The sequence below is a fragment of the Rhinolophus ferrumequinum genome, chromosome 22 (genome assembly GCF_004115265.2).
Source record: "Rhinolophus ferrumequinum isolate MPI-CBG mRhiFer1 chromosome 22, mRhiFer1_v1.p, whole genome shotgun sequence".
Lineage (NCBI taxonomy): Eukaryota > Metazoa > Chordata > Mammalia > Chiroptera > Rhinolophidae > Rhinolophus > Rhinolophus ferrumequinum.
This window is the reverse complement of record NC_046305.1, coordinates 1,412,424-1,426,498: the sequence shown is the minus strand read 5'-3', so window position 1 is coordinate 1,426,498 and position 14,075 is coordinate 1,412,424. Positions and strand designations below refer to the sequence as shown.

Below are 14,075 nucleotides of genomic sequence, written 5' to 3'. Positions count from 1 at the left end.
ATGACAAGAAAATAATCACATGTGAAATACCACAGGGCGGCCCTGTGAGACTAGGATTAACCAGTGACAAATGGATTTGTTAGTTTTAGGGGGGTACTCATGATCCAGTCAAGAGCAATTTCAGAAGCCACACTGCAGTGGGGTCAGGAAGGAAATAATGGCAACAGAGAAAGCTGAAATGACTTCTAGTTTACACAGACAAATAGGAAAATGGGCTGATTTCTTACCAGCTTTAATATTCTCAGTTTCTTTTTACTGAAACTGGACAAAAGGTCATGTTTGGTGCCAACGGCAAGAAAAGGGAAGAGTGTGAATCTCAGAGGGTGACAGACATGTGCTTGAATCAAAACTGCCACGTTGTAGGAAATGCTTAAACAAGTCACATCTGCAGCTGGGTTTCCATGTCTGTAAAAATGGAGATAATAAAAAAAAATTAAAAAAATGGAGACAGTTCTCTCTTTATGACTATGACCCCAGAGCAATGTGAAAGCCGATACCGTGTTTCCCCGAAAATAAGACCAGGCCGGACCATCAGCTCTAATACATCTTTTGGAGCAAAAATTAATATAAGACTATGTCTTATATTATATATATATATTACCCGGTATTATGTTATATTATATTATACTTGCTATTATATTATATTATATTATATTATATTATATTATATTATATTATATTATATTATATTATTATATTATAGACCCGGTCTTATATTATAGTAAAATAAGACCAGGTCTTACATTAATTTTTGCTCCAAAAGATGTATTAGAGCTGATGGTCTGGCCTGGTCTTATTTTTGGGGAAACATGGTAGTAGATGCACCGTAATGTTTGCTTCTGTCTTCCCTGCTCTTAGCTATTACATTGCCGGGCTCCCAGAATGGCAAGGATGCTGTCTCGTCCTGTACATTGAAAAGGACTGTGGGGGAATCTGTCCAACTGCCACTGAACTTGTCCTTGCATCCTGATATCCGAGAGATTGAGTGGAGTTGGGATTCTGAAGATGACAAAAAGCAGTTGCTGGTGTCCTGGAAGCCTAATAGCCGTCATCCCGATTGGTATGACTTGGAAAAACAATACAAATCCAGATTCCAGCTAACAGAGAAGGCCGTCTTGAGCATCAAGAATCTCACTATGGAAATGGGTGGATTCTACATAGCGAATATCAAATTCCGCTCAGGAAGGTCCCAGGAGGAACCGTTTAGACTCTGTTTATATGGTAAGGTGTGGGACCACCCCCAACCGGGCATGCCAACAGCCACGTAAGTTAGCCAGAAATAAGGTTAAAGAAAAAAGAAAAACACCTCTTTTTAGTAGTTTTTGCCTCTCTTCTGATGCTCTAAAAATAAAATTAAATTTTAAAGATTACATCTTAGGAAAAATTAGCCTACATTTCTTAAAAGGCATAAAATGCACATGAAATGGGTGGGCAGGGGAGCCACCCAAAAGGATAAAAAGCTTTCTTCAATCACAAAGTACTACAAAACTGATTATTAGAAATACACAATTAGATCAGAAATGTCCTTAATTGATTGGTTCAAAAACTGATTTAAAATTTCTTAAGCGACCCCAAAAAGTTGGCAAAACCAAAACAATGAAACTGCACATTAAAAAAGATGAAGGAAAGACATTAAGAAGGAGATCGAGGGGGCGGCCAGTTGGCTCAGTTGGTTAGAGCCTGGTGCAGATAACACCCAGGTTGCCGGTTGGATCCCTGCATGGGCCACTGTGAGCTGCACCCTAGAAAAAAAAAAAAGAAGAAGAAGAAGAAGAAAGTGATCGAATGTCAGAACTACTCAATAGGTAAAATGCTTTTAGACCACTTGACCTGGAGTCCCGCTAAGGAAGTCTTAGGACAAATTTCTGTCTTAGATGCAAGCACAGCGCTGAGCAGACAGAGCCCTGGGCAGCCAATCTGCCAGGGCTGCCCCCTCCCCCCTCAGTGTCCTCCACCTTCATCACCTCTGCTTGGGTGGTCAGGGCAGCCTGTCACCTCCCTGGCTGCTAACTGGCTTCCCTGTCTCAGGTCTCTTCCCCTTTCCAAGTCTCCCTCCATGCAGCTGATCTTTTTCAAATGCAGTGCTCTTCCTGTTATGCCCCTGCTTGAAAACAACGTTCCCTCTCCCAGTGCCCCATAGGATAAATGTCCCCAGGAAGAGAGGTTCCAAGCCACACCGGACCTGGTCCCTAGCTGCCTCTCCAGCCCCATGGTCCAGTACTTGTCCTCATGTGCCAGGCAACAGAATTGCTACGCGTCATCTCACCTGGCCCTTCCTGTCCTTGACATACGCTGGTAGCTGTCCAGGGAATGTCCACCTCCCACACCTCCCCTGGTGGGAGCAGGAGAAGGGGGAGGAGCTCCAACATGGGAGGTGGGAGAGCTTTTAAGAAGAGACGGCTGGACTGTCCAAGAGGGGTTTCCAGCAGGTGACGGGTGTGGGGTGGCGGTGAGGGGTGGAGAACCAGCTGCTTGCTGAGCCCGGCCGACCCCAGCTGAGCCTGGCTCCTGGTCGTGTCTTTCTCCCCCTCTGCTGATGAGGTCCTTGCACAGCATCGTCCTAACGCGCTCTCATCTTAGCTCTTCTGGCAGTAAGCGATGGAACCCTGCTCACGCGGTCAGTACGGAGGGTTTGAATTGTAGGGACCGCGACCTCGAGGGAGGACGAGGGGTGAAGCGTTCCTTTCGCCCCCGTTCTGTTCTCACGGGAACTGGCACGCCCCTCTCTGTCGGGGGCCATGTGGTCCCTGCTCTTTGCCCTCAGTGTCTCTCTTTCCTGTCAGTGTTATTCTCCAGGGCTTCTCCACACAGTAGGGGGCATGGCCTTCTGCAGCTGTGGGACCCACCCAACCAGAGAGCAAAGGGACTTCCCTGACCCACTCCACATGGAAAATTCCAGAAAAGGCCTTTATTGGCTTGGGTCACAAGCCCCTAGGAGGGTCACTGGCCAGGACAACAGCACACTGTGATTGCAAGGGGAAGCAAGGACATGTGCTTCCCCTTAACCAGTGGCTGTCAATCATCAAAAACAAGGTTGGAGCAGGAGGTGCCAGAAAGCGTAGAAGTGCCACTAGCCGGTTTCCCTTCCCTGACCATCCGTCAGCGCCCGAATTAAGTCCTGCAGCACTGGCTCCTCCCCATTGCCTGCAGAACTAAGTACTCTCCTGTGGAACTAGTACTCGGCTGTGCAACTGAGTACTCACCTATAGAACTGAGTACTCACCTACAGAACTGAGTACTCATCTGTACAACTGAGTACTCACCTGTAGAACTGAGTACTCACCTGTACAACTGAGTACTCACCTACAGAACTAAGTACTCGCCTGTAGAACTGAGTACTCTACTTACCTATAGTACTGAGTACTCACCTATAGAACTGAGTACTCACCTACAGAACTGAGTACTCACCTGTACAACTGAGTACTCACCTGTAGAACTGAGTACTCTACTCACCTATAGTACTGAGTACTCACCTGTAGAACTGAGTACTCACCTGTACAACTGAGTACTCACCTGTACAACTGAGTACTCACCTACAGAACTAAGTACTCGCCTGTAGAACTGAGTACTCACCTATAGTATTGAGTACTCACCTATAGAACTGAGTACTCACCTACAGAACTGAGTACTTGCCTGTAGAACTAAGTACTCACCTGGGTGTTAGAGGCCCTTCACCAATGGGTGCTCTTTACAGCCATGCTCCTCGCACAGCGCACTGTCCCCAGGCACAGCCTGTCTCTCCTTCCCTTACCTCGTGGCTTTAAGAACTGCCCTTGTCCTAAATAAAGGCTTTTCTGATTCCTGTCAAATGAGTGTTTCCATCCTGAAGCCTCAAAATTCTTTTTCGGAATCCTTGAAGGGTCAGTGCCTCTCTGCCTCTCACCAGATTATGTGTGTGTGGCCTGCTCCCCACGGGAGAACAGGGTCGTGCCTGCTGGCCTTGGCATTGCTCAGTGTTTTCTACAGCTCCCAGGAGCCCTCAGGAAGCCCTTCTTTAACCGGGTAGATTTAAGCAATACTTAAAGGCCACCTGCAGAAACATGCCGAATTTTTCTAGGACTTTTGATTCTGCAAGCCTTATTAATATTCCTTCACTTATTGAAAAGAGCGTTATAACAAAAATTCATATAAACTAACTGCTGAGTGAATATTCGAAGTACCTAAGAGCATAAGATTTCTAAACATCCATCTATACTCATAACACTAGGTAATAGACATTCCATTTGATTTTTATAGTATTTAAATTCTTACGTGCTCATTAAATCAAGTCTTTTAAAGAAGCTACTCAAAAATATCATGTTCCATGAAGCTTGGGAACGGCCACAAATTTTTGTATTTTTAATAACTGCCCCAGATTCGGGGTTGGCGAACTTTAGCCATCATTAAATCCAGCCCAATGTCTGTTTTTATAAATAAAGTTTTATTGGAACACAGCTACACCCATTCATTTACATATGGTATTTGGCTGTTTTCTCCCTGTAATGGCAAACTTGTGTAGTTGTAGCAGAGACGACATGGCCAGTGAAACCTAAACTGTTTTCTACCTAACCCATTAGAGAAAAGTTTGCCTGCCTTTACCCAGATGACCCTGCTGACAGCTGATCCATGTAACTTTATAGGATTATTTCGAGGGTTAACTGGGAGCTGTACCTTGAAATATATACCTGCTCGATAAATGCTATTTTTTTATTTTCATCTGCTAATGGAGTCAATTACGTTAATAACTTTCATAATGATACCACCCTTGCATTTCTATAGCATTGCTACCAAACCCAACTTGGCCATGAAGTATTCTGTGATCACATTTGCGGCGATTTAACTTAGGAATTTTCAGTCCTCTGTTTATAACTGACATTAACTTGTGGATTTGCAAGTGTGTTTTGTCTTGTTCGGGTTGTGATATTCTCCTTGTCTGATGTATGCAAGCTCAGCTATCCTTTCAGAACAGCCTGGGAAACATTCTGCCTTTTCTAGGCTCTGAAACAGTGTCTACACCTCAGGAACTTTATTTTCCTTGGCCGGTTGGTGGCCCTCACCCTTGCAGCCATAAGGACCCACCTTGGCCACCTTTCTAATCTTTTCTAAAACTGGGGGTATATTCCAGTTTGCTGCCTCTTCTTACAGAGTTCTGATAATTTATACTTTCTTCGAAAGCATTATTTCATTTACATTTTCAGATTTATGGATATGTAGTTGTACACACTGTTTCCTTATCAGTTTTCGTATCTTTTCTTATCTGTAGTTATGCCCTGAGTCTCATTCCTAATGACATTTACTTTTAATTTTCTAATTAGACATCAATACTTTGGATTTGTCTGTCTTTTTAAGTCAAACTTTTGATTTTGCCTACTGAATCTCCTTTTTTATTATCTATGCACGAGTTAGGAATATGTCTGTAATTAGGATAAAACTTGATTTTCAAAGGCTTGAGCAAATAGGGGTTCATTTTTCTCATGGAGCAAGAAGAAGTCAAGAGCTAGCATTTGGGGCATCGGTCCATCGGCTCAGCACTGTCACCGGAGGCCGAGTCTTGCCCTTCCCGCGCGGCCACCCTTGGCACACAGACTGTCGTCTTCATGTGTGTTGCCTCCAAGATGGTCCAATATGGCTGCTCTCCAGACATCTGTGCACAGTAAGGACAGCCACAGAGAGACAAAGGGGAAGTCTTTCTCATTTTGAGGCTTTACCTCTTCAGGAGTGGAGTGCTTTCCTCCCACCCAGCAGATTTCCCCTTACTTCATTGGTCAGAACGAATGCAACTATAAGAAAAACTGAAAATGAGAATTTAGCTCTCTAGATGCCACATTAGATGAAGGCAAGGACAGAGATGGAAGTGGGACCGAGTGTGACAGGGCTACCTGTCAGGTGGCTGTTAATGTCAGTTTCACCTGTATTACACCCTCCCCTCTAATCTACTTAGGTCTATCCACTAGAGTAAAATGGTCCTCCAATAATAGTGGATTTGACCATTTACCCTTGAATTTCCAGGAGTGTTTCACTTTTTATTTTGTTTTGTTTGGCTTTATAATGTAAAATATCTCTATTTGACCTGCTTAAAGTTTTTTCATCTTAAATCTTATTTGGTCTGTGGGGACGGTTGCCACAATCATTTTGTTCACATTTTCCTTGTCTGTTTTCCATCTCTTTTTAATCTTTCTGTTTCATTAGGCAATGTAAATAGCATACTGTTGGGTTTACGTCATACCCATCTTGACTTTTGAATAGGCAGATATCATGCTTCAAATGCATGATTTCAAGTTTTTACGTGTATGAACTGACTCCCAACATCTTATTTACTGTTTGTTTTTTTTAATTTACCAATTTTCCTTCCTTTTGTTTGATTAATAGAGTTTTCTTCTCTAGTACTTTGGAAGTTATACAACCTTGTACTTTTATCCTACCAGGTACTAAACTTAAGCTCTTTCTTCAACACTTAACGATAATCGGTATTTTTTTTTCTCTGAACAAAACAAGAACTTCGACATGTTTCTCCACCGTAGTCTCAAGCCCTCCCCTGTTGTTTGTTTTATGACAGTCTACATGATTACCATATATAAATGTATAATTATCATAGACATCATAATTACTTAATCATCTACACTTACCTGAGCAAGGAAAGCCTCAGGCATCCTGGGCTGGAAGTCGGAGCCCCCTGGGCCCTGGGGAGTAGGTTCCTTTCCCAGGCTTATATGTAGAAACCTCACGCAGGGGCATCAAGTACATAAGAGTGGGTGACATCCTGCTGTGGGACTCCACTCCTGGAGCTCAGTTCTCTTTTGTCCCTTTTATCCCAGAGCCCATCCCCCACCCCCACATTCAGATTCATTCATTATCCAGCACGTCAGGCTGGTGCAACCTCAGCCTGGAGTGTGAGACCCCAGGGACCACAGAGAACCTGGCAGTGACCTGGCTCAGCGAGGGCCTCCGCAGGGAGCTAGAGCAGAGCGGGGCCCTGGGGTCAACCCCCAGCTCCAGGAAACTAAGCCTGAGCCTGCTCTGGAGCCAGTTGAATGGCCTCCTCACCTGTGTGGTCAGCAGCCCCGTGGATGAGAAGAATGCCACCTTATCCCTGCAGAGCGTCTGTCCACAGAGGGGTGAGTGTGATGCATTAGGCAGGGTGGGGAAATGGGCCAGCAGACAAAGGGGGTGGGGCGGGGGTGGGGGGACTCGGGAAGTGGGGAGACTGAGGAGCACTTCCAGGCAGTTCCTGGGATACAACCGGAGGTCCCCACCCTCGTTAGAGTCTTCAAAACTGCAAGTCCAGAAATTGGGCCAACACCTGGTGAAGACAGCATCACCCATGACAAAAACATGGGACTGGCATGTGCGTCCACCTTCCCAGCATTTAGGGGGCTGAATTAGGCATCAGGAGTGAAGCGGGGAGGGGGACCTGCAGAGCCATCAGCCCTGGAATGCCCGTGGCCCCCAGACACAGCTGTCCCTGGATGGGCTCCACGGGCACGGCACGTGGGGCTGACGGATCCCTGCGTTTTGCTGCATGCCAGACACACCCTTTCTGAGGATGGTTACCACCTCTGAGTCTGAACCCTCCTGAGAGCGTGTCAGCACTGTGGCCACTACAGCCAGTCAACACACTTGCCCCATCAGTCTGTACAGAGGGCCTCTTCCAAGGCAGGTTGGGGTGGGAGTCGCCCAAAAGGGCCTCAGGCCCTGGTTTCATACGATAGCAGATGATTCCCTACAGAGCAGGGGCCACTGACGTAAAACAGGAAGTGTGATTAGCTGTTCCCCAGCTGGCCGCCCACGACCTTAAGCTCTGCCTGCTCACTGGGCTCTCCTGCGAACAGTCTCTTCCTTATCATCTCCTTACATGGCCACTTAGCATTCAACTGCCACACAGGACTGAGTGCCTACTGTGTGCTGGGGGGCGGGGGAGGGGCAAATACGATGCGTCCCTGCCTCAGGACCTCACACCGCGGTGGGCACCGCCTGTCCTGGCTGGGTGACCCTGGGCACCTTACTTAGCTTTTGGAACCTTTCTGAAACATAGACAGTAATTTCACTACCTCATAGGGCTTCTGTGAGAAGCAAAATAAGTCATCTATGTAAGCTGTTAAAATCGTGTCTGGCACGCGTGGTATCAATAATTATTGGAAAACAGCCCAAGGAGCAGGAGCAGTCAACTTCTAAATATGCCCGTTAAGTGCTGAAGATGCGGCAAAAGTATGTGGTTCAAGGACATAGGCGAAAGAAAGAGATTTACTGCTGCAGGAGTTGGGAAGGGGGCACAGAAAGGAACACTTGAGTTGGGCCTTGAGGAGTGCGTAGGAGTTTCCTCGGGCTGTGAGAACGACGTGCCAAAGAGCAGAACTCATCTGAGGTCTAGGGATTTCAGATGCTTCCATCCCCTCTCCCTCTTGGAATGTATTTCTCTTCCTGGAGTCTGAGAGGAGGAAAGAGCGGCAGGCTGAGGGGATGAGCCACCGCGTGTCCAGCTCGCAGGGGCCTCTGAGACGCCTGTGCAGACACGGCACAGAAAGCCTGGCAGAAGGAACATGAAAGTGGCGGCGGCCAGTGTGGCGAGAGCAGGAAAGAGGAAACCTGCCAGGGCCGCTGCTAGGACGGACATCTGGGGTACAGCCGGGGTGGTCCCCCTCCCTCGACCTGCCCAGCGGGCCTGACTGAGGTGAGGTGACACCAGCCTTTGATCCCAGGTTCTCTTCAGAGCAAGTGGCTTTGGAGCGGCATCCTTCCCATGGTTCTGGTGGCAGCGAGTCTGATGGCCGGAATATGGTTCTGGATGACGAAAAAGAGGTTGATGGGCAGAGGCAGGTGCTGGGGGAGGGCCCAGGGACGGGGGCGGGGGTGGGGGGGAGGGGAGGGGCCAGGGCGGGGCGGGATGGGGAGGGGCCAAGGAGGGGCAGTAAAGGCAGTGTTGCCCCCACTGGTGAGATGCCCCTGGGAGAGCATCTCGTGGCTGGCTGCTGGTCCCTAGCTGGAAGTTGGTGCATGATCCCACCGGGGGGGAGGACCTGGACACAGGACAGCTGGAGGAGAAGACACTTCGGGAGAGGGGATGGGGAGGGTACAGGGAGGGGCGGGGAAGGGGGAGGACCCGGGGAGAGTGCAGGGCTGGCGGGACAGTGGGCAGCTAGAGGCTCCCTGGCCTGTCCTGTGGGTCATCCTAGTCGGAGCCCAGGAACAGCAGTGCTGAGGGTGGGAGCCATTGTGTGCCAAGAAAGGAGGGTACTGGACGGCAGGGATGGCGCAGGAGTCTGGGACCTGAGCTTACGGCCCAGGACCAATGGCCACCCTCAGCTAGGGCTGACGAGGGGTCACCGCCGTCCCACACTCTCTCACTAAGCACCTGCTGTGTACAGGTGTGTCCAGCCTCCTGCCAGCTGTGCCGGGCTCAGCAGCTGCCCCCCAAGCCCTTGCCACAGAGGACTCTGCTGCCCTGCAGGCTTGTGCGGCCAACAGCCCTGCCGTTCTCTACACGGAGATAGTCCCCCTGCACCAGCCTAAGGTGGGTCTAAGGGGATGAGAGGTCAGAGGCCGAGCATGCCAAGAGACAAGGGCACTCTGCTCCCCTCGGGCTCTGGGCCCAGTCCTTGCTTTGGACAATGTGGTCGCTGGGCCTGGTGCCCACAGCATGCTGGCAGCCAAGAGGCAAGGGGAGGGCTCCTCACCTGTACGTCCACACTCGTCAGAGCCTCGGGGGGCCGGAGGCAAAAGTGCAAATTACCAGGTTTCTGGTGGATCCTGCCATTTATGTACCCCCCGAGGAAGTAAAAGTAGGGAGACAGTAGCGGGGCCTACAGACAGGGACCTGAGGGCCCAAGGAGCATCACAGAGCCCCTTCTTCTTCCCCGCCTGTAGTCTCTCTTCCTCCCATCCTGCCATTAATGTCACCTCTTTGGGTAAAGGCAGTGTTGCCCCCACTGGTGAGATGCCCCTGGGAGAGCATCTCGTGGCTGGCTGCTGGTCCCTAGCTGGAAGTTGGTGCCTGATCCCACCGGGGGGAGGACCTGGACACAGGACAGTTGGAGGAGAGGACACTTCAGGTACTTCTCAGATGCAATGGTTCTCAAGCCCAGCTCACATCAGAGTTCCCAGAGGGCTAGGTGAAGGGCCACTCTTGGAATTTCTGATTGAGTGAGTCTGGGGCAGCCCCGAGAATTTGCATTTCTAACAAGTTCCTAAGTGATGCTGAGACTTTTAATCCCACCCTCTGAGAACTTCTGGGTTATGAATAAGCAGAGGGAAAGCAAGGAGGGCCGCTGTCTACTCTGCCAGGAGTAGCCATTGGCTGTGTCCTCTCCTCACCTATCCTCTGATTTCTCGAAAGAGGGGGCAACTCTTCACAGAACATCAGGACCTTAGAGATGCCCTGGCCCGGTCGCAGCAGGATACCGTGGGGGAAAGTGGGACCCCGAAGGAATGCTGGGACTTAACAGAGAACCATGGCAAGCTCAAGGCACAACAAGGTGTCCTCACTCCCAGTCCAGCATCCTGGGCATTGTCCCCAACTGCTGCAATGCCTGCCACCTTGTCACTTCCCATCTCAGCTCCTCTGAGTATGTCCCCATCTGACCTGGACCTCAGGGGACTCAGGAAATGTTCCTTGTGACCCAAACCCCAGGCCCCTCACCAGAGAAGCACAGGAGGGGAGCTATGCGTGGCTTTGGGGCACACGGACAAATTAGGCGACATTTGACCCTGTCCTGAAGCCCTGCCTTGGGGAGAATGGATTCCCTCCCAGGACACAGAAGAGAGGTGGTGCTGGCATGAGGGAGCAGACGCCAGAGAAGTGGGTGTGGGACCAGCCCTGATCCGCTCTAGAAAATAAGTGTACTCCTTGCACCTCCGTTTCTTCTTTTATAAAATGAGGGTTCCAGTAATAATACATCATGTTTATCTGGTGCTGTACGGTTCTTTAAAGCACTTCTGCAACGAGAGTATCAAGGAGATTCACAGATCAGCCCAGCAAATATTTATTGAGGGCCTACTGTGTTCCCTGAATTGTTCTGATCTGGGCTCCAGAAGTCAGCAAAACGACAAAAATCCTTGGCCTCGGAGAATATATGTTCTAGGTCGGGGGAGGGGAAAATGACAAGTAAATAAGCGAAATACGAAGTATTGGATTATGGCCAGTGCTAAGGAGAAAATAAAGGGGGAAAGAGAGGGCAGGTGCGATTCTAACTAAAGGCTCTGGGCGGAGGGGGAGGAGCTCACCAAGAAGTTAGAGCCTGTCAGAGGTGCCGGTGAGCAGAGCAGGGTCTGGGTGGATGGGAGGGAGGGAGAGGAGGCGTCCGGGCAGAGCGCAGAGCAAGTGCCAAGACTGCAAGCGTTCAGGGCGGGGCCAGTGCTGACGAGGAGCTTGAGGGAGCGCTCTGGGTTCAGAGCCAGAGCCCTGCGGCTGAGAACGAGAAGCACGATGGGCTGCCCCTCGTACCTAACGCTTATAAACTCACCCAGCCCACCTCCAAACTGCTTGAATTGTAGGACACGGAGAAGGGCGGCGGCCGCTCACACAGCCCCACGTGCACGCCGGTGGTGCACACGGTCTACGAGCGCATCCGGGCACGCCCAGACCCCCAGGGGGGCCGCCAGACCACAGAGACACCCGACAGTGAGGGGCCTTGGCAAGAGCCGGCTCCCCCACCCTGCGCCCCGGTCCCCAGAGACTCCTCCTTAAGATGAAGCTGGGACTGGATCCCAAGTCTTTCTGACCATCCTACGGAGACAGCAGAGCAGCAGGGACTGCTCCCCTGGGCTCCCCACAAAGATTTCTTGGCCTACAGATTGTGGGCAGTGAACCCGCTATTTAACACCCACATATGAGAACGAACCCCTCAACCTTCAGCCAGACTTCTGACCTGTGACCCACTGAACCCCTCTGGGGAACGCGTTGGCGAGGCAGCACCTGCATATGGATGCTTTCCTGGCGTAGGCAGGGTCCTGGGCCCCTTGGGTGGACCTTCAGGATCTCACCGCCCACACATTAGCCTGCGTACACAGAGGCATGGCTCTCAACTGTGGAAAAAGCAAGAGGCTGCAGGATTCGGGGTCAACTGTGCTGTCAGGGGAAGTGGAGCGAGGGACGCACTTTTTATGTCCATCACTGACCAGACTTAATTCTAAGCACCAGAAATGTGCTGTCTCAGACTTTCTCGAAACTCAAGTAAGTCACAGACTTTTTATTTCTATTGCAAAATATATGTAAATAGTATGAAAATCAAAAGACACATCTTTTTGAAATTATGTTTCATTATGTTTATTGCTATTGTAAATGGGATTTTGTTGCCATTATAGCTTCTAGCTAGTTAATTAAAATACCACATACATAACATATATTAAGCCACTTTATTAAATTTCTGTGCTGTTTGTACCAGTTTTGAATTTCTGGATAAATACCATATGATTAACAAATAATAATAATTTTTGCTTTTTTATTTCCAATTTTTATGCCTTGTTTCTTTCTCTTGTCAATTGCATTGGCTAATTCCTCCAATTAATGTTAAGCAAAACTGATGATAAAGGATACCCTTGTTTTGTTGCTTACTTTACTATAAATGCTTCCAGTGTTTTCCCATTAAGCATGATGTTGTTTTATGGTTAAGACATATACGTTTTCTCATGGTTAAATAAAAGCATGTATTTATTCCTGTTTTATCAAGATTTTTTACCAAGAATGAAATGTTAAATTTTATTGTTTCCCTCTTATCATCTGTGAAGATATCCTATGGTTTTCCATTTTTCATCTATTAATTAATTTCCCATCTATGCAAGTAGAGTAACCAAAGGCCTTCCCTCACGGAGCTGTTGGGAGGGTCAGAGTTAATCCACTCAGACTCCTAGCAGGCTTGCATCTGACCTGTTGAGGGCATGTTAGTGTCACCCTGCCCCGCCCCGCCCCGCCTGGCCCCGCCCCGCCTGGCCCCGCCCCCGCTGATGGCCTCCTGTCTCCTCCATGTGGACCACACATGGCAGTCCCACTCAGGACCACCCTCTCTGTCGTCTGTCCTCCAATGAAGATGCCTCAACACAAAGCAAACACAGCCCAGAAAATGCCTTCCTCACAGGTGGCCATCCACAGGATCCAGAACGTTCATCTCCAGATTACCACCAAAGTGAGAGGACGAAACGTAAACACTAACAGGGCACTCTCAGGCCCCTGAGAAACACCCATTCTAAGAGCAACGGGCCCAGACAGCCAAGAGCTGGGGGGGTGGGCGTGGGGGAAGTTCCCAGCGGGGAATGGGATCCCACGTGGCATTCCTCACACACAGCGCAGGAATCCCACTCAGTGGACAGTGCCTCTGTGTGGCTTTTGCAGACAGCGTTCGCTAGCTGCTGGTGCCGGACGTCGGGCTGCCTTCCTGCCTGCCAGGCAGCGGGACACCAAAGAATGCCAGCCTTTATGTACGGCTAGTTCTCTAGGTCATGTGCTAAGGGAGTGTCCCTCCCGAAAGCCAAGTGAGAAGAAATCCCACGCATGTGACTGCTGAGCAAACAGCAGAGGAAATAGAAAGATGAAAATGCAGGAAAAAACAACCAATGTGAGGCCTGCACCCATGTTTGGTTCTCCAAAAAAAGGAACAAAAGTTTGCAAAAGACTGATGAAACCAGAGACGAAAGACGAACTAATATATCAGAGTGTGAGGGGAAGGAGGAGCTGAGAAAATGATGGAGGAGAAAGTAATCCTTTTGCAGCATTTTAGAATGAGAAGAATGGAGTTAACACCAAGGACACCAAGCCAGCAGTGTGGAGGGCGGGATAGGAAGATAATATCGAAAACAAAAGGAAGCCACTGGGACAAAGAGCAGAATGGACTGACAACGGGGCCCAAGCAGACGGTTCCTGCATCAAAGAAGTGACCGAAGGAATGGAGAGGACAAATACTAACACCACTATCCATTTCGTCCCTCAGAGCCATCCCTCTTCTGGCCAACAGAATGTGCCTGGTTCACCCGTCAAGAGGGGAGAGCTGAGATTGGGGATAGTCCCCTGACCTTGTGGGGGGCATGTGACCCTATTCTGACCAATGATGTGGAAGAAAAGTTTACTGGGGGCTTCAGAGACCATCTTCCATCCTGATGAGACAGAGAAA

At 49.2% G+C, this 14,075-nt stretch overlaps 1 protein-coding gene across 1 annotated transcript; it reads left to right on the top strand.

Annotated features, from left to right (window-relative positions):
* The first annotated feature begins 829 nt into the window (after nucleotides 1–829).
* Nucleotides 830–12,609, top strand: LOC117015236 (SLAM family member 9). The gene is made up of 5 exons (XM_033093749.1): nucleotides 830–1,221; nucleotides 6,795–7,094; nucleotides 8,676–8,789; nucleotides 9,342–9,487; nucleotides 11,467–12,609. The coding sequence occupies exons 1-5, from the start codon at nucleotides 1,137–1,139 to the stop codon at nucleotides 11,662–11,664; spliced, it is 843 nt and encodes a 280-aa protein (XP_032949640.1). The 5' UTR covers nucleotides 830–1,136; the 3' UTR covers nucleotides 11,665–12,609.
* Nucleotides 12,610–14,075: the final 1,466 nt, after the last annotated feature.